Source organism: Patella vulgata, chromosome 1 (assembly GCF_932274485.2).
Source record: "Patella vulgata chromosome 1, xgPatVulg1.2, whole genome shotgun sequence".
NCBI lineage: Eukaryota > Metazoa > Mollusca > Gastropoda > Patellidae > Patella > Patella vulgata.
In genome coordinates this window covers 41,731,393-41,751,670 of record NC_065879.2, presented here as the reverse complement: position 1 = coordinate 41,751,670, position 20,278 = coordinate 41,731,393, and the positions used below count along the sequence as shown (strand labels likewise).

General features: G+C 35.5%; 2 protein-coding genes across 2 annotated transcripts in view; one reads left to right on the top strand and one right to left on the bottom strand.

Moving 5' to 3' along the window:
• Positions 1 to 1,254: 1,254 nt before the first annotated feature.
• LOC126821386 (protein CWC15 homolog) lies at positions 1,255 to 14,057 on the bottom strand. The gene is made up of 7 exons (XM_050549800.2): positions 13,934 to 14,057; positions 10,422 to 10,570; positions 9,672 to 9,784; positions 8,201 to 8,289; positions 7,904 to 8,002; positions 6,820 to 6,926; positions 1,255 to 2,437 (listed from the first exon to the last, which is right to left on the bottom strand). The coding sequence occupies exons 2-7, from the start codon at positions 10,550 to 10,552 to the stop codon at positions 2,311 to 2,313; spliced, it is 666 nt and encodes a 221-aa protein (XP_050405757.1). The 5' UTR covers positions 10,553 to 10,570; positions 13,934 to 14,057; the 3' UTR covers positions 1,255 to 2,310.
• A 184-nt stretch (positions 14,058 to 14,241) lies between these two features.
• The window catches only part of LOC126821554 (tyrosine-protein kinase RYK), an 80,074-nt gene continuing 74,037 nt past the window's right edge, over positions 14,242 to 20,278 (top strand). Inside the window, exon 1 of the mRNA XM_050550012.2 lies at positions 14,242 to 14,422. Coding sequence (XP_050405969.1) covers positions 14,311 to 14,422 — 112 coding nt within the window. The 5' untranslated portion in view covers positions 14,242 to 14,310. The remainder of the gene's footprint in view (positions 14,423 to 20,278) is intronic.

Sequence of the window (20,278 nt, the reverse complement as noted above, 5' to 3'; positions counted from 1 at the left end):
CACGAGCGTCAAAGTAGGGAGTCCTCCCCCAGAAAATTTTGAAAAATAGACTGCCGGAAATGCTGTCTTACAGTATTCTGTCGGGCACTGATCGTCGAGATAAATAGATCTGACCAGATACTGTCCGTCGCCTGATCACTAGTTTATCAGACTAGAGAATAAAAGGACTTGCGAACCTCAACGAATTCCCCTTGTGAGCGCCAAAGTAGCGAGTCCATTAGGGACCTCGCTAAGAAAATTTTGAAAAATAGACTGTCAGAAATTCTCTACAACATGCAAGTTTATGACTGAGTGGGGATGTGGGATTTATTCACCATAGAAGGTATTGATTACCGAAACGTATCACAAATACTTTTTTTTATTTTCTAAAATTATTGGGGGGGGGGGCAAACAGAGGGCAGACCAGATTCATGGGGGGGAAAATGACCCCCCCCCTTGCCCCCTTCCCCTGGCGGCGCCACTGGAATGAGGACGGGTGAGCATGGCGCAATCGTTATAGGGGTGGGCGAGAGAGCATCTTACGTCTGGTAGGCACGTCATGGGAGCGTGGTAAGAACGTATCCCGATCTGACTGCTAACGGCAATATCATGGTAGGAACATGTTGCGCGTAGCTACAGCTTGGCAATGAGGGTAGTAAGATCTTTACTGGCGTGCTGGGTGTAGTAAGTGGTTGGTGTGGTCGTGGCAGAAGCATGATGCGTGCGTGTCAATTTCTTGCCACGTTTATTGGCAAGCCCAAAGCTGCTGTTATGCTCTCTTTGCCTTCATGCCAGGAGACCGAGTGAGTAGGCTTTTCCTTCCCAGGAAAATCGATATCAGCTCAGTGGTCATCTCGGATGAGGAATTCTCATCGTTGCATAATATACCAAAATTGGGTACGACACAATACCGGCTTTCGGGAATGTGCTACAATTTGGCAAAACTAACCCAACGCCTAGCCTCCGTTGCCTCTTGTCATATCACAGTCATTGCAGGCATTTCATATTTCATTCTCTTCATTTTAAAAAGTACCATTTCAAAGCAGGAATGTGGACCTATATTGCAGCGTTAGCATTGCTCTTGTTATTAAAAAGGAACTACTGTTTGGATCCAGTAATATTGTTGGAGAAAAGTTCTCAATTAGCATAAACAATTATAATACACTCTATAACCTTAAAGGAAATACCAGGTCTTGCAGCGGGTAATTGTTGTCAAAAAATGATGTATCACTACCCCATAATGTAATCAGGTTCCATAAAATTAAATCTATACCAAAGAATTGTATTTATTTATTTATGCACATAAGAAAGGGTTTGGGTGATATACATGTACAATATCTCCTACAAGTCTTTTTTGATATCAAAAGAAATCAACACTAATCAAGTAAATAAAAACTCAACAAAATCTCATTTTTTTACTTTATCAACTTCTGTGGATATTTTGTGGTATAAAAAAAGACTCGTAGGAGATTCCCTATATATTCAATGAGGTTACCAAAACACTAATTGTACACTACTTATCACCTCAATTTTGAAAATGCAGAGCGTAAAAGTTTGCAGCCCATCTTTTCATTCTTATGAGTATTATACCAAATGTTGTATTTTATCAATTACACTGCTAACCTACATTCATTGTTTATTGCATAGGGTCAACAAGAAATATTCAATTTAAATGGATGATTCCTCCTCCTTGTGTTTGTAAAATATGAGTTATGAATAGATTGTTGACAACATTATTGGATGTCACAAAGAATGTGCAGTACAATATAAGCATTTTTTTACCATTTGGAATGCATGGCCAACAAGAAATAAACATGAGAAATGAGATGGGTAATTTCATACAAAAACACTCCAGTTTGGTCAATGATTATGGATATCCATTACTTTATAAATCAGTGAACAAAATATTATGTTTTTATTATTTTCTATCATACATGTATGAACTATAGAAAAAAAGACTGTCAGGTGTATTACTCACACTTATTACTTTAAACAAAGTAATGGACATTTTGTGTTGTAATTTGATAGCTCTAATACAAAGTATAAATAAATACACACAATAAGTAACTATCTTTTTAACTTAAAAACACATTATGAATTGCAGTAGGACGTTAAATCCCATTTCATTTCATTATGAATTAAATGGCTAAATGTCATGCCACATTGTATATTCACAGATTTCATATTTAAGCTAAGAGCTATCTAAATTGTCATTGCTCTAGAATTATAAGGTCTCACAACAGGATTGTATGACATTAAAATTTCAAACACATATTTAGAATATTGTCCACATTCTTCCACCAATTTTGTACCATTCGATAATAAATAGCATCACTTGACATATTTCTCCATGAATTTACGATGAAACTGTGAACGTAAAGTGTCATTAATAAATCCTTTTGTCTTTTTATCCTCTTCTCCTTTTGCACAATTTTTAAACACAACATCATCGTCCCATCTGATAAAAAAACAACAAAAGAGTCATAAACTAGTGACGTTAACCCTTATCCAGAAAGTGTTGAAGTTTGTCAACACCAGAATCGCTAGGTGGTAAGCATGTTGACTTTTGATGTGATTTAAAACTATTTGACCCCCCCCCTCCTCCCCCATAGCAATTTCCATTCTGACCATTTAGCAATAAAGTCTGCACTTTGGACTATACATTTCCAGAAGCAGTGATTATGAGAACTGCAACACTTATAGCACAAGCTGATATGGGTGTCAGATCAGGGTAAACCTGCTATTATATTTAATATAAATGAATACGTGTGCAGAAATTTGGTTGCCTGGAAGTATTATTTATCTACATTTTAATAACTGTAAACCAATATAAGACTGAAGTACAGATAAAGGATAATTCAAATTCTTCAAGATGAAATGGTCTATGGAGATTATCTCAAGACTCATCTTCTGGGAAGCTCTTCTTCACAAGAGTTGTTTCCCTTAATATATACTCTTCACAAAAAAAGTAGGGGATATTGAAATGCAAATACCTATGCAGGTTGTGGTATGATAAATAGTCATGGACACTTGACATGCTTTGAGGGTATGTTCACAGATAAAGAGCGTAAGATGAAAACTGCCGTGTGCTGGTTTATCTATCCATGTTTGCTTTCCTATCGGTTCTTGCATTTAGCGTATCTTTGCTTTAGAGTGTTACGTTTAATTTGATAAGGAGATTGCCCCAAATCGTGATTGGACGGTTGGTTAGGAGCATGCCACGACGAATTGCTGAATGTCTGAGGATTGGTGGAGCAATTACTCATTATTAAGACAAAAATCAAAAACGCCCATTTTCACTTTTTACGCTGTATCTCTTTGCGAGTGAAATGGGGCCGTCAGATAAACCGCCCATATGAACTGTTTATGTTCATGTGTAGGCAATTGGCCTGTATTTAACATACACTGGTTACCTCTAATAAAAACAACAGTGCATTTCAACAGTTTTGTATTGTTTCTGAATATCCCCTCCTTTTTTTTGAAGAGTATAGTAAGAAAGAAGAATTCTGATTCATATTCAGGATGAGTTTGACTGCCAAGAATCTCAATTCTGTCCAGAATGAAGTCACACATTTGACTCAACAGAAGTCAGTTTTGTAAAGGACTGCGATTAGAATCTGAAGCTTAATTCATGTACGGTATCAAGATTCACATCTGAAATTGTTTAAGAAAGAAACAGAATTGATACTGAATCGGGAAAGAATTTAGATTGAAATTCTCAGCAAGCAAACTTGTGTTTGATGAGTAGCTGTAAATTAACATCTGTAACATCTGTTCTTTTTAGAATAACGTATTCAAATAATTTGATAAGATTTTCAGAATTTTCTTGCCGAAAGTGGCTGCAGCGGCCTTTTTTCCCCCAAAATTGTGGCAATTTTCGGACGTTTTGAGCTTGACAGATCACTTAGAAAGATCAGGTATGGCTTGCAATGTGTCTATTTTATGCTTTTAAGGGATGTAGAGTCCATTCCCACCATCTTAAATGAGATTGTCAGAATCCAAGATTGTGGAAATTCAAGATAACACCCAAAATCATATATTTTCTGAAATGAAAAAGCATTTTTCCAAGACTATACACTTTTGCACTCATAAAATTCATTATCAGGGCAAAAATATTGTTCAGAATGACACTGATCTACCTTTGGTTGAAAATGGCAGAAGGTAATGTCTGAAGGCTAAGCTCCGATGGATAAAATTCACTACACTATTAGTCTGGCAGAACTATGGCTAAACTTGTAAATTGTATACAAAGTTTTTTTTATGATTGATTTTAGTAGTCTAGGGTGTCCTCTTTAAGAATCTACTGGTGAACCTTGGTCACCCTTGAGCATTTTGAGAAATTCAAGATGGCGTTCAAGATGGCTGGCATTTCAAATAATCCCTGATAACTCTTGTAGTTTTTACTCTAGGATGATACGTTTGGTGCCTAACCATATATTTGTGGGGTCAATGAATACACCGAGATCGTTCATTAGGTTGTGGGGTGATTAGATGATAGTAAAATCCAAAATGACAGACAATATGACTATCAGGAGCTCCAGGGCCAAATGGATCGGCAATGAAAAGGGAGGCACAAGCTGTTTTTTTTCAAATATTTGAAAAAACAAATTCTACCCGCAAAACATGAAAATAACCTCTAGTCGTGTTTCTAGCTGCAACATGTGACAGCAGAAGCCCAAAATACATGAGCCTCCTACATGAGCTGTCACTCTTGCATCCACATCTGATGAGCCACATGACAAGACTATGGAGCACGGTGACCGGTTGTAATTTTCTCTTAACCGAGCAATCTAGTTCCGGATCAAGTAACGACGGATTACGATCTTCCAATCAACACCACACAATAGCTTGGTGATGACATCTTTTTACCTTCCCTACACATGCATCATTCTTTGGAGCAAGACTACATGGTTTAGGTGGGGATGATGACGATACATTTCCCGTTTGGGATGCCTATACTTTCCAACGTGTTTCGAACATCGATTTGCAAGAGCTCTGTTCATAACAAGCTTACAATGGAATCACCAATCAAGGAAAGAACAATCGTTGGCATTGGTTCAACTACTGATTAACTCATGTCCAGTACCATTGAAATAATGCCAGCTCATGCTCTTACTGGATGTGACACGGTTACATGCTGATACCTTATGGGGAAAGGAACCACTTAGAAAGTGGCGAAAGCTTGATTGTATTCTTTCTCACTCGTGAGAGTAGTATACGATTCAATCCTTACACAGGCCACTGTGGATATCCAAAACTGGAAATGTATCTTGCTCAAAGAATAATGCATTTGCAGGGAACATAAAAAAAGCTCATCACTGAGCTGGGTGAAGACTACTAAAGTGAGAACATTACAACTGGTCAACTTGCTCCAGAGTCTGTCATGTGGCCCTGGAGCTCCTGATAGGCATGTATGTGGTGTTATCATATAACTCATATGCTCCTATATCCAGAAATATATAGTTTGTCTCTAGATATAATTTGGCTTGGTGAAATAATCGCCCCCAATCGCCGCTAACAAGTTAAAGGGCCATATTGTCTGGAATTTTGGATTTTACTATCATTACTATCATCTAATCACCCCACAACATAATGAACGATTTTAGTGTATTCCTTGACACAAAACAAACATACAGTTAGACACCAAAATTATCATCCTAGACTAAATACAGTGTGAGTTGTAGGGGATTGCTTGAAATGCTGGCTGTCTTGGCGCCATCTTGAATAAATCAAAGTGCTCAAGGGTGACCGTGGTTCACCCGGCAGATTCTGAAAGAAGACGCCCTTAACTACAAAAATCAATAATAAAAAAACTTTGCATACAATTTCCAAGTTCAGCCATAGTTCTGCCAGACTTATAGTCTTGTGAATATACTCCACCGGAGCTTCACCTTCAGCCATTTTCAACCAAAGATAATCAGTGTCATTCTGAACATTTGGCCCTGATAATGAATTTTATGAGTGCAAAATTGTATAGTCTTTGTAAAATGCTTTTCCATTTCACCAAAAATAGATGATTTGGGGAGCCATCTTGGATTTCCACCATCTTGGATTCGGACAATCTCATTTAAGGTGGTGGGAATGGACTCTACATCCCTGAAAAGCATAAAATGGACACATTACAAGCCATACCTAATCTTTTTAAGTGATCTGTAAAGCTCTAAACGTCGGAAAATTGCCACAATTTTGGAAAAAAATGGTCGCTGACAGCCGTTTTTAGCAAGGAAATTCTAAAAATATTACGGTGTAAGTTTGACCCTGAGTGTACTTCGGTGACGGGTAGAAACCTTAGAAATTACGAAAAAAGTGAAACACCCTACGGTAAATCTTATCAAATTATTTGAATACGTTATTCTAAAAAGAACAGATGTTAGTAGTATTATTAAGCATACATCAGTTTTAATAAACAATATTAAATCCGGATAGTAGGTAAACATATGGCAGTTTTAATAGAGAGGGAGAGAGAGAAATGGGGTTTAATGTCCACTCGACACAAACTAGGTCATTTCGGGACTAACATATGGATTAATTTTATTTCAATAATTCGCTTGCGCGTAGGGGTCTTTAGCAGTGGGAGGAAACCGGAGGGCCCGGAGAAAACCCACGAGGTTGGACAGGCGACCCTACTCCTTGTCACGTACAACCGGGGATTCGAAACCACGCCAGTTGACTCAATGACAGGCCTTATGATACAGCACGCACGTGCTAACCATTCGGCCACCCAACCCCCCCGGCAGTTTTAATAAACAGTATAAAACCAAGATTGTACGTAATTGTGTGGGAAATTCATTCTAGTACAAAATTTCTTTTATTTTTATTTGCCATCACATTTCTACTGACCTTCTCTTTACTTTAAAATCCGTTTTCTCACTCTGATTAAGTAAAGGATTGCCTTTTAAAATATTTTCGGTTCGAATTCTTTCTTCTTCCACCTTTCTTTCTGCTTCCTGGAATATCATCAAAAAACAAAATTTCAAAATGACTGGACGACTTTAATAATTCGATTCAAAACAGAATTGACAATTTCATTGGATTTTATATGTTGATTTTGTTTAGTGGAATTCAGTGGCAGCGCCAGCTGTCGGTGATTGGAGGGGCAAAGCTGGGGCAAAGTCCAAGGTTAAGGGGGCAAAGGCACGAGCTTCAACTAGGGGTAGGGACCTCCCCCAGAAAATTTTGAAAAACAGATTGCCGGAAATGCAGCCTGGCAGCATTTCAGGCGCTGATCCATGAGGTAAAGTGTCAAACGAACGGACTTGCGTATCACAACGAAGCCAACTTAAGAGCGTCAAAGTAGGGAGTCCTCCCCAAGAAAATTTTGAAAAATAGACTGCCGGAAATGCTGTCTTACAGTATTCTGGCAGACACCGATCGTCGAGATAAATAGGTCTGACCAGATACCGTCCGTCGCCTGATCACTAGTTTATCTGACTGGAGAACAAAATGTCAAACGAACGGACTTGCGAACCTCAACAAATTCCCCTTGGGAGCGCCATAGTAGCGAGTCCATTGGGGACCTCACCAAGAAAATTTTGAAAAATAGACTGTCGGAAATGCTTTACAACATGCAAGTTTATGACTGAGTGGGGATGTGGGATTTATTCACCGTAGAAGTTATTGATTACCAAAACGTATCACAAATACTTTTTTTTATTTTCTAAAATCATTGGGGGGGGGGGGGGGCGCAAACAGAGGGCAGACCAGATTAATGGGGGGGCAAATGCCCCCCCTGGCGTCGCCACTGGTGGAATTACAATCTGTCTTTGTTGAAAATGTTCCAAATATGAAAGTAAAATTAGTAAACGAGACGAAGCAAAATTTGAACTGCATAGCACTTGCACTATCATAATATTTGCTAAATAAATATAGTAATAGTATAGTTAGGTATTAAATATAGTAATAGTACAGTTAGGTATTAACATACCTGTTTAGCTCTTTCTGCTGTTCTTTCCTTTTTTATTTTTTGTAATTCTGCCAGTAATTCAGCTGTATCATCTTCATCATCTGAACTTTCATCATCATCCTGATAAAACAATTTTCAGAAAAAAATGGAATAATTATTTAATGCTATATATACAAAGTTTCTTGTTGAAATGACTTTTACTGTCAATTACTTACCTGTGGTACCAACTCTACATTATTTGACATGCATGTCAAAACCATAAACAAGTGTAAGTTTCTGTGATCCTGTCCAAAGAAACTTAAATTAAAGAAAACTTACATCATCATCAATAGGATCATCAGCATCTAAATTAGCTGCTGATATTGGTTCAACTCTGGGTCTTTTACTACTACTACTACTACTTGAATCTAAAAATAAAACAAAATAAAAGATAAGTTGCCAAGCAACAACACATACGCCCCAGCAGGTAAATCATCTGAGTGGTCGACATGAGTTGTCACATATTTATTCTTTTGTAGGTAATGGGAAGAATTTACAAGATAATTTCGTACAGATCAGATTATAATTTTCGTCGTTTGAGGGTTCACAAGATTTGACAAACTGAAACAAGAGCCTCAGCTCTGGAAATAATTGACAGTAATTGTTGAAATTCGACAGGATTTTTTGTTTTACGAATTCAAATAATGCATATAAATTTCATACAGATCGGATGATAACTTTTGTCATTCGAGCATTTACATGGTTCAACAAAGTAAAACAAGGGCCATAACTCTAGATGTAATTGATACGTTTCACTAATTTAAATGATGCATATAAATGTCATACAGATCGGACGAGAACTTTTGTCGTTCAGGCATTCCAAATGTCCAACAAAGTGAAACAAGGGCAATAACCGCAGAAGAAATAAATGGAAATTATTGAAATTAAAATAGGATTCTTGATCTCACTAATGAAAACAACATGTATCAATTTAAAAATAATCTGATGATGAATTTAGTCTGTAGAGTGTTCACAAGAAATTTTGGACGATGGACGGGCATAGGCAATGACGATACGACCACATTTCCAACCATGCTAACAGAACTACACCGGTAATTGTATAAATTTTACAACAGGCAGTCTTTGAAGCATAATACTATTAGCACTAAGTGTATTTGAGCTGTTTTGAAAATCAAACAAATCCATTTTCAATATCTGAAGTTTTATTGTTTTTTTTGATATGATAATTTAAACATACATTATACAAGAGCTAAATCTGCCTATTGCAGGTCTTTCTTTAGGTCTGAAATGTTATCTAAATTATTAATTAGACATTAATTATTTATCTAGAAGATAATCAAATCTCCATGTCATCGCTAGCCTATGATATTTACTGGATTAGTAGAATCCTATCTGCTGCTCAATGCTCATTGATGATTTTAAACAAAAAATGGATAATTGAGACTATATTTTTTATCGTACCAACTTTAGTAATGATGATTGAGGCTAGGCCTAAAATTCAATCGCTAAATTCTCGGTTCAGCGTGGATCAATTTGACTGAAATTTTCAGCAAATTCCCTTTACATTATCTAGTTTTTAACTATTACAGTGAGAACTGCCAGCTCTTTATCTAATCTCCCATAATGTATCTTTAATAATTTACCAAAATTGATACGAGATGGCCATGGAGGGAAAAGAAACCCAACAAACAAATAACAGTAAAGACTGAGTTTCTAAGAGGACCCACAGTAATATGGTGTTTTTACAAACTATTTCGGATTCTCAGTTTCAAGAGATTTTACAACATACCTGAACCTCTATTTCTACCATCACGTTTTTCTCTTGCTGATCTTTCCCTATCTTCTAGTTCACGACGGAAATCACGACCTCTCAATTCATGAGAAGCAGATTGTCCCTCTTGTCTGAAAAAGGATGAAATAAACATATTCCATATTAAGGACACAGGTTTGAAATGATGAATATGATGGACAGATGTTTATGGTCTGTGCAAATTGTTCAGATTTTGTTACACATGCAATCATACAAAGACAACAATAATCCTACGGAGTGACCTCACACAATGACCACAACCCAGCAATAGCAAACAGGAGATGAAGTCCTTATTTCGACCTTTGATGATCTGTCCGCCAGTAAGGGTTCATATTTATCAATGAATAATTTAAGTTTGAGGTTAGATTGAGACAGGTAAATATCAAGCATGTAGATATATAGCTAGCCTACCCAAATATTGCACAGACATTTGAAAACTACAGTTAAAATAAATGATCAGCAATAATTATTTGTTTTCTTATTGCACAGATGAACAGATACTGCATAGACGACTTCCATAATTATGCTTACACATCAATAAATGTGCTTGGACAGATCATGTTTTTCTGAGGCAAATGATTCTTTTATTTTACTTTTATGGACTAATGAAACATAGCAATGTTGTAGTTTCAGGTGCTCATTATTGCATTACAAGACAATTATACTCTTATACAGTGAAAAGTATAAATGACACACTTATTAGGTACATGTACTCTTAACCCTTATTACCTGTATTTTAATTTTGTATGACCTGGAAGATCCCGACTAGAATATTGTTTAGAAAGGGCACTCAAATCATTTTCACCTTTACCACTTCCTCCTCTCGCAGTATCCCAGGTTGGTCTTGCTGCTGTTGTCATGTTTCACTTTATATAACACTGAAAATTAACAGAAAATAAAGATAAAATGTGAAGCTCAAGAAAAATTGCAAAATGCAATTATGGACCTGGGGTTAAACCATCCAACAACCATTCTGTTCTTAATCTTATACTTACAATAACAAATTGATCAAACTTTTCAAATAATTACTTAAAGTAGCTAAGTCCGTAACTCGATATCATCCAAAATCTTCAACATTGAAAACACGATTTTTTTTGCAATTTAAATCAGCATTGGTGTTATGGTCTTACCTGGAAAAGATGGGCTTCCGATATCCAATATTTAAGACAAAATAAACATTTTACCATTGGTACACGAATTGTGTACCATAATGCGTTTCAGCACCATTTGTAACAAGGTGCTCAAAGAATAAAGAGAGAGAGAGAGAAATGGGGTTTAACGTCCACTCGACACAAACTAGGTCATTTCTGGACTAACATATGGTTTAATTTTATTTCAATAATTCGATTGCACGTAGGGGTCTTTAGCAGTGGGAGGAAACCGGAGGACCCGGAGAAAACCCACGAGGTTGGACAGGCGACCCTACTCCTTGTCACATACAACCGGGGATTTGAAACCACGCCAGTCGACTCAATGACAGACTTTATGATACAGCGCGCGCATGCTAACCATTCAGCCATCCAACCCCCCTCTCAAAGAATAAGGCTAGACATATTCCACTAGTCATGTCAAACGGTGATGCCATATTCTTATTTGGAGAGCATGTGCAATATATTTTATATCGGTGTTGACTGGAATAACCAGACGCTAGAAACTGTCTTTCGGTTGAGACTTCTGGCGTATTTCGCCGAACATAACTGATGACAATTCACAGTAAAACGGAAACGACTGAATGTAAAACAGTTTATATAAATTCATATTACATTATTATATGTGTTTTGACCCATTTGTGCCAATTTCTAGGCCCAAAATATTAGCGATTTAGCTCCTTTAAATTAGTATGAAATATCTGATAGCCCAGTGATAGGGTCTTCTTGCCAAGCCTGGACAAAAGGCACCTATCACAGACTTTGTCATATGTATATGATATGTATAAATTATCACACAATATATATTTCCAACCCAGGACATAAGGCACTTGTTGCTGTCACAGACATTGTCAGGCATAGATTAAGGTTGTGACAGGCATAATACACAGACATAACATCTTTTATCAGTGTTTCTAAATGTACTGTAAACTTTGCATAAGTCGGATCTAAATGGACAGACCAATTTTATCCGAGTTATGCGAAGATCCGAGTTAGCCGAAGACCTAGTTCAGTTCTGAACGTAGGTCTCATTATCGCCCTGTACGTTCAGGAACCATCCTATTGAATCCTTGTTGAAATAAAATCGATTCATAGTCAATTTTAATGGGCAACTTTTTACTGCTAAACAGTTGTGTGTCAGTCTCTGTGAACGTCTGAGCAATGTAAAGGAATATTTAGTGAGAAAATAAGACCTTTCTTACCATGCTAAACTCTGTATGTGTAACACAACATGTTGTTAAAAATGTGTCCCCTTCTGCTAAACGGCTTTGGCGGACGCCATTGAGGTGTAGATGTGGGGTTTGCGTACGGATTTACGTGGCTCGGCCATATAAGACGAAACAAAATTTAGTTAAGCTGGGTTGGGGAAAAATTAGAATCGTTGAAAAGCTGAGAAACTTCAGTCAATTATTCCTTTGCCTAGCCCAATTACAATCACTTTTTTTCAAAAATTCCAATTTTGTTTCGTCTTGTAGCCAAGTTGCGCAAATTTGTGTGCTGCCCTGTATTTGGATTTAAATGGTGTCAGCAAGGCCGTTTGGCGGAGGGGGACGTATTTTTAACAGCATGTTGTGAACATACTGCCGATCCGACTTAGGCGAAGGAAAAAAGCCGGAATTAGATCAAATGGACCGAACATTTTGATCCGAGTTGAGCAAAGATCCGACTCAGGAAATCCGACTTACGCGCAGAAATTTAATAAGAAAAACGTGCAGGATCAAAGGGTCCAAATGATTTTATCCGAGTTGAGCAAAGATCCGACTTATACGAATCCGACTTATGCGAGGTTTACTGTATTTCAATGTCAGGTACATGTACAAATTGCATTATTTCTATGGTCTAAACCATTCATGTGACAAACATGAGGTATCTTTATTTCTATGGTTATGTGTGCAATTTTAGATATAAGTTTGCCCAGACAATGGCGTTTCCGCTTACTCATCTTCGATTCCCAACTGCCATGTGTTCTTTTTCGTGCACGCCATTGTTAACACAAATGGACCTCAGTTTATTGTCCCATTCTTGTCAGTCTCGACACATTGCCCATAAGGAGCTAAATCTCTGTTCTTTGGCACATAGAAATGGACACAAATGGGTCGCAATGAATGTATATAAACCGATTTACATTCATTCGTTTCTGTTTTTACTGTAATTTCTAATCAGTTATGTTGGGCGAAATATACACGAAAAGTCCAAATTGATTGGCAGTCTTTGACGTCTGGTTATTCCAGTCTTCACCGGTAGCTTTTCCTGAGGGGTACATGTATGTTCTTTGAGTTGCTTTATTACAAATACTGCTCGAAGGCATTCTGGAACACGAGTCGTGTGCCAGTTTTAAAATTTTCATTTTGTCTTAAATATTGGATATCAGAAGCCCATCTTTTCATGGTAAGATAACAACATCAAGGTTGGCTTAAATTGACCAATAAGTCGTGTTTGCAATATCGAAGACTGTGGATGATATTGAGTTAGTTAGAGACTTGCCTCCTTTAAGAAGCAATCGCTAGCCCAATTTCAAAAATTCCAATTTTGTTTCACCTGCTTACTTAAATTTTGTTATGTCTTCTTATATGACCAAGTTACAATTACATAAATTAGTGTGTTATGCAATATCTAGATTTTAATGGCTTCTCCCAAGCTGTTTACGGTTTAGCCCAACAGGATGTAGTTTTAACAGCATGTTGTGTCACACATACATGTACTGACATTAGTGAGGTAAGCAAGGTTTTATTTTCTCACTAAAATGTACCTTTAGTTACCGGTAGGCCTACATTTGTACATTGTTAATGTTATTATAAATTTAAATTGTACGTACAGGCGTTCACAGAGACTGAAACGCAACAGTTTAGCAGTAAAAAGCTGCGCAGTAAAATTGACTGGGTGTTGAAACTTTCTCGACAAGGATTCCATGGGGAGGTTCCTGAACGTACAGGTCGAGTGTAATGAGACCTACGTTCAGAGCTGATTCAGCTGAACTAATTGGATGATAAAATTCCAGCAAAAACAAAAGAGAGAAACGCTTGTACCTCACTTAATGATGTCATTAAACCGCTTAGAACGAAAAAAAACCCAAAAAGCACACAAGACACTTACATATTCAATGGTTTCTATTATAATTAGGTAACGGTTATCTCTAACAAACTTCTTATTTTGTGAAAATATGAGCAATATTAAAATTTCTCACAACTCGTCGGCCATGTTAGTTTTTGTTTAGCCTCCAACACAAAAGAGTTTGTGAACAATGTTGATATAAATTAATACACTATACAATGTACAAATTTGAATATCAAAAGAAGAAAACGCTGTATATGGTATGTTTTGTTTAATAACATAAAATATTGCTGATATTTATTTTTGGAAACATTTTGGTTTGAAGATTAGACAGAAAGAAAAATATGAGATAGTGAGAGTATGTCAAACATAACAGTGAAATCGATTCATGAGAAAGAGTGTTACAATTTTCATGGAAAATGAAGGGGTTGTCTTTAATATTGGGGAGTATATTACTTCTAGGGTGCGCTGGTTTCACAAGTTCGTACCTGAATTTGTATATGGATTCCATCGAAACCTTTCGACTTTTGGGTAAGTTTGACTTCTGCTTATTTTCTGCACCGATCTGCTATGTCTTCATCTCAGAAAGAGAGAGTATCACGATTAACTCAACAGAAAACACTGTTTGTATTAGACACAACTGTTTATTCTGTTCAATTTAATACAATAATGCTCTTACGGTTTAACATTAGTCAGTAGAGTAATTATGAATGTAAAGAAAGAAAGTAAAGGGGGAATATAAACTATAAAGCATTTCATTTATGCTGAGCATGCTGTCAGTGCTGTACTACTACTACTGATGCAGGCTTATATACTTTGAAGAAGACTAGACATGTGTATATAAGGTCTACTCAAAGTAATTGTGATTTACTGTTACACCTACATTGCCAATTATTAGGACAGTACTGGTATATTATCACTTTCACACAGCCTTCATGACAGAACCTCTCCCACTTGATAATACCAGTCAGTCTAAGTTAGAGTATGCTATTTATCAATACACACTTGTACATACATGTATATTACTATTACAATATTTTGTATACATGTATGTAAGGGGTGTTTTATTAGAGGTGTATAAGTGATAATTAACACCCATACACAATATAATAGCAATACATAACAATATGTGTCAGTGTTCATTGATACTTTATCATTAACTCACACTGGACATATTTTTGCAAACCAATGCATATATTTTGTTTCTTTTATAACTGTCTGTGAAAAATTATTGCATATTAATACTGAATGATAATTATTTTAAAACATATATATATATATACATCATAGAAATTAGTTATCAGGTATAAGTACTGGGTAGTCTATGTATTGACCAGTTTGGGGGTTGGGATGGTATAGAGCGTCACGCTTCGACCTCTAGCTGGCCGGTCACCTCTGGCTTGCGGTTGTGGTTTTGATCCCTGGTGTGAGCGTATGTGGCTTGGAGACAGGGGTGCCTTTTCAACCTCGTGGGTTTACTCCGGGTACTCCGGTTTCCTCCCATGGGAAAGACTCCTGCGCGTGCGCTGAGAAAATGAAAAATAAGACTTGTCTGCGATATCACCTTCGGTGGAAGCGGACGTTAAACACTAAGAACAACAACATATTGACCAGTTTGTCTGTGACATCACCTCGGTGGAAGCAGACGTAAAATACAACTAACTCACACAGATGCCTGGTTCTTACATTATGGTAGGCCTAATACAATTGCTTCATTTGATGTCAAGCACAAGATATGCTTGTGTATGCTTACTTTGTTGTGACAAAACTTACATGTATGCTGGAGAACCAGCATGATTTGTAAGCCTGGTTTTCAGTTGTCAATGGTGCTGACTGTAGTTGACAACTAATTTCTGCCTAGTTGTTTGGATGGGACAAACTAAACAAGTACACATTGGCATGCGTGTAAGAAAAAAACCCATTGGCAGTTTGGATTCAGAAAAAATAGATGGAAATTCTCTCTGTAGAAATGAAATTTAACTACATGTATGGTAGTCACAAAAGGATCTCAGTATTTTGTTAACAAGATCCATTTCTTTAAGAGTAGGCACTACAAAAAAAAAAACAAGAGCTATGGAATAATTTACCTGAACATATGAAAGCATGTCCTACTATAAAAATCTTTAAAGTTAAAGCACATATTTTGATTTAATTTAAAAATGGAGGAGTGAGACTTAGCTTCGAACAACCAGAACGGTGGTTGAAATTAATACACTCGTCTTGTAAAACCTTCAAAGGCTAATATCTTTGTTCACAACAGAGTAATTTGAATGAAATTTTCAAATTATTCATTTTACATTATCTATTTTTGAACTACTATAGAAAGACTGGCTAGCTGTTTATATAATCTTACATAATGTATCTTTAACTAATGATGATATTTTATTACCTAAATACTTTTACGCCGGAAAGCATTCTTCTCAAATCATCCATACTAAACTGTGTCACAATAAAAGCAACATAAACTACCATAAATTTGCCATGCACTTAACGGACAACCCAGCTTGTTCCTGTGGTCACTATATAGAGGATACGGAACACTATTTGTTTTGTCCAAATTTTACCAATGTTAGATTTCAAACTATAAATACATTACCAAATATTTTTATTAATTTACGAACTTTAACCAACGGTGATAGTAATAATACATTGCAAATGAATATGCCCATTTTTTATAGTCCATAAATGTATACATTTATCTGAAAGACTCCAATAACCATTGTAAAATAGTAGTTGAGTTAATTACTTTGTCGGTTACTATACATCTCACGTCTTCAAAACATCTTACGAAGCAAGCGTACATGGTAATGCACTGAAAGTGACACAAACTATTCAATTATTTACATGCACGATTAATAGCAAAATATAAAATACTGTACTGCTAAATGTATTTTGTATATGAAGTGTACATATTATAGTTGTATGTAGTATATTTATTAAAAAAGGAGACAAATTGATATAAGCCCTTGGCTTGTTTTTTAATCCTTACTTTTTGACAATATATGTATTCATTATCTATCTTATTTGAATAAATATTCTTTAAATTTAGTATCCGTGAATAGAGACAATCTTAATAAGTGTTTTCTCATTAAATATTCAATATTAATATCGTATACAAAGTACCCTTCTTCCCCCAACTCAATATAATAAAGTGTAGCAACTTCACTCAACAAATTGGAATTAGCACAATAGTTTTGAAGAAGTTAAAGTTGTTAACAGAGATGCGATGTATATGAATACCATACAAGTAGTAGCACAGCTAAAATTGAAAAGAAATATCGAAATTTATTCTCAACATGAAAAATCAGACCTAAGACTCCTTTTGAAATTGGTTGCCAATCTGTGGATGTAGAGTAATAAGCTTATATTGAAAAAATAATTTTAAAGGTCTAAGCTTATTCTTATGATAATGTAATCTTAATGGGGGTTAGAGATGATTGACAGTTTTTTTATCATAAATCCTTTTGCAAACAAATCATATATTTATATAATATTTTTCCTACAAATATGTAGTTAGTTTGCTGATCATGATTATTAGTTTTAAGTCTGTCAATCAGTTTAATAATAAAATTTATTAAGATGGTTGATAGGTGGATGTTATTTGACTGTAGGGTTTTGTCTCTGAATGTGTATTTTTCCAACATCACAAGTCGAAACTTACCGGTACATGTACATGTATGAGACTCTTTCATCAAAGAATTCAAAATATTAAGTTACTTCATGAACTATAATGAAGAAATTTTAAATTTGTTAATATTTAGTTCATTCTACATTCTGCCCTTTGGTCTACAACTCATAAAATTATTTATTTACTTATTGTGCCCGACATGTTTTCGACTGACGTAGGAGTGGTGAGTAAGAGCATCCCAAGAATGAAAATAAGGGGACACTTCAAGTGTCCTTCAAAGATATTAAGGATAAGTAATATATTTCAGTTGTGAGTTTTATAGATATTTTATATATCTAATCTGACTAAATACAATGGGGTGTACCCCTGTTCAGTTAAGTCTAAAGATTTTAAGCCTGCAACAATAGGATCAAAGCTAGGATAAGGAAGGGCTATTCAGAGAATAATTTGAGCTACAGGCTTTTATTGTTAGAAAACCAAATTAAGGGATTTCAACCATATTCCAATTATTTGATATATTGGGGTTATTTTCTCAAAAAATTGTTATTTGAATAGCAAATTTTTTTCCACAATGTAGAGATGTACGTTTAAGATGATTTTTTGCATATATTTTTTTCCAATACAAGTTTAATATAGATAGGGCAGGATTAACCTTGTGGGGAGCCTGAAAGAAATCAATGGGGAGGCGGGATCAGGAAAATTTTGAAAAATTTATTCGATTTGGTGCATTCTGAGGTAAAGCCAATAGTCGATCTGGTTACGAACAGTTAGCAGCACCCCTGTCAATCGATTCAATTCTGAAGCTTTTGTTGCAATTTTAGGGTTACCTTCATATTTTCAAATCTAAATTGGAATCTCTCGGTCATCCAAAGGAACTATAGATCTTGTAAAGTACTCAACCCAAAATGTATGGGTGTATAGGGGGGTTAAATGGGGTTAAGCTTGGAAATAAAGCATTGTCACGTCAAGGCACAAATTAAGACTTGTCAGACACAAACCCTTTTCTGTCTGGCACAGATATCTCTTTATTAGTATCATTGTTTTTAATGAATTTCAAATATGTTTGAAATATGTATACCATTTGTTATACTGTCCGAGTACCGTCTTGTTCTTTTTCTAGCATATGATTTAAAAGAAATTATATTCTTTTATTATGTGGTTTTCTCCACTTGTGAATTTTTTCTGATTAATGTAACATAGATGTTAACGTATTACATGTATCTTAGAATTAAGACACAAATAACTGACTGGTTGGAATCTCAACAAATCTTTGATAAAATACAATTCTCAGATGATGAATAATAAATCTAATTATTTTTTGCATTGGTTTTTTTTATATAGATATATAAAACAGAAATAATAGAAGTAGATGTGTGTACCTTTATAAATCTACTTAATTATCTGACATAACAAAACATTATAAACTTTATGTAATAAATTAGCACCCTAGTATCTGTAGTGTTTACATTAGTTACAGCCTGTAATTGACCTCAGATAACCTTTTATATGTTCATTATAAAGACAGGTGATGATTAGTTTGGAGTGTTCATATTACATATAATTAAAACATACAGCTACATGTATACTAATATGCATTCATATACCAGGTCTGGGAATCCAAGGAATATATATAAATGGTGGTACCATAATTTTATAATTTTTGGTACCATAATATTGTCGTCGTCCCTGTCGATATAGTTGCTAAAGTTAATATCCGATTGACTTTAAATTTATACACACTATATAAGGCCATGAGACAAAGAAGCCTATTGATTTTCAACGATTTCCAATAATTACTGCCAGATGTACATGTATGTCATGGTAACTTTGAAAAATCTTTGTACGCTCTAGAGGCTAAAGTTAATACCCAATTAACTTTAAATTTCTACACAATGTTTAAGGTCATGAGACAAAGAAGCCTTTTGATTTTCACCAATTTGTGATAATTACTGCCAGAGTTAATATCCGGTTGACTTTAAATTTATACACACTGTTTAAGGTCATGAGACGAAGGAACCTATTGATTTTCAACTATGTCCGATAATTACTGCCATAGTTATAGCCCTTGATCACCTTGAAAAATCTTGTGGACACTCTAGAGGCTATAGTTAATATCCAATTGTCATTAAATTTATACACAGTGTTTAAGGTCATGAGGCGAAGAAGCCTATTGATTTTCACCAATTTCCGATAATTAATGCCAGTATTATGTCCCTTGATTACCTTGAAAAATCTTGTGGACGCTCTAGAGGCTAAAGTTAATATCTGATTGACTTTAAATTTATACACTATTTAAGGTCATTGGGTCATGATTTTATATTAATACACCGTGTTTACACCTATATATAATCATTTCTATTGACTTTAGATTGATACACAGAGTTTAAGGTCTTGAGACGAACAAATATATTGATTTTCAATGATTTTTGATAACTTGAACAGCTAAATCCATGATATTTAATGTTTCTGATAATTACTTATTGAGTTGTTAATCTTAATCAGATTTTAGTGTATTGTAAATGTTTCATTAGCGACAAAAGTAAAAATATTCGACAACTCTTGTTGACTGCCAGGATGATGTAGCTGCTGTGGGCTTATGTTTCATTGCCTGGCAACCTATCTTAATGTTGAGGGTGGGGGACTGCAAGCAAGGTGCATTTAGTGGCAGAATAAAACTAAACCAGTTTTTTTTTCTCCTACATGTATTGGAATATTCATTGAAAGAAAACAACTGAAATTCAATAATGAATAGATTATGA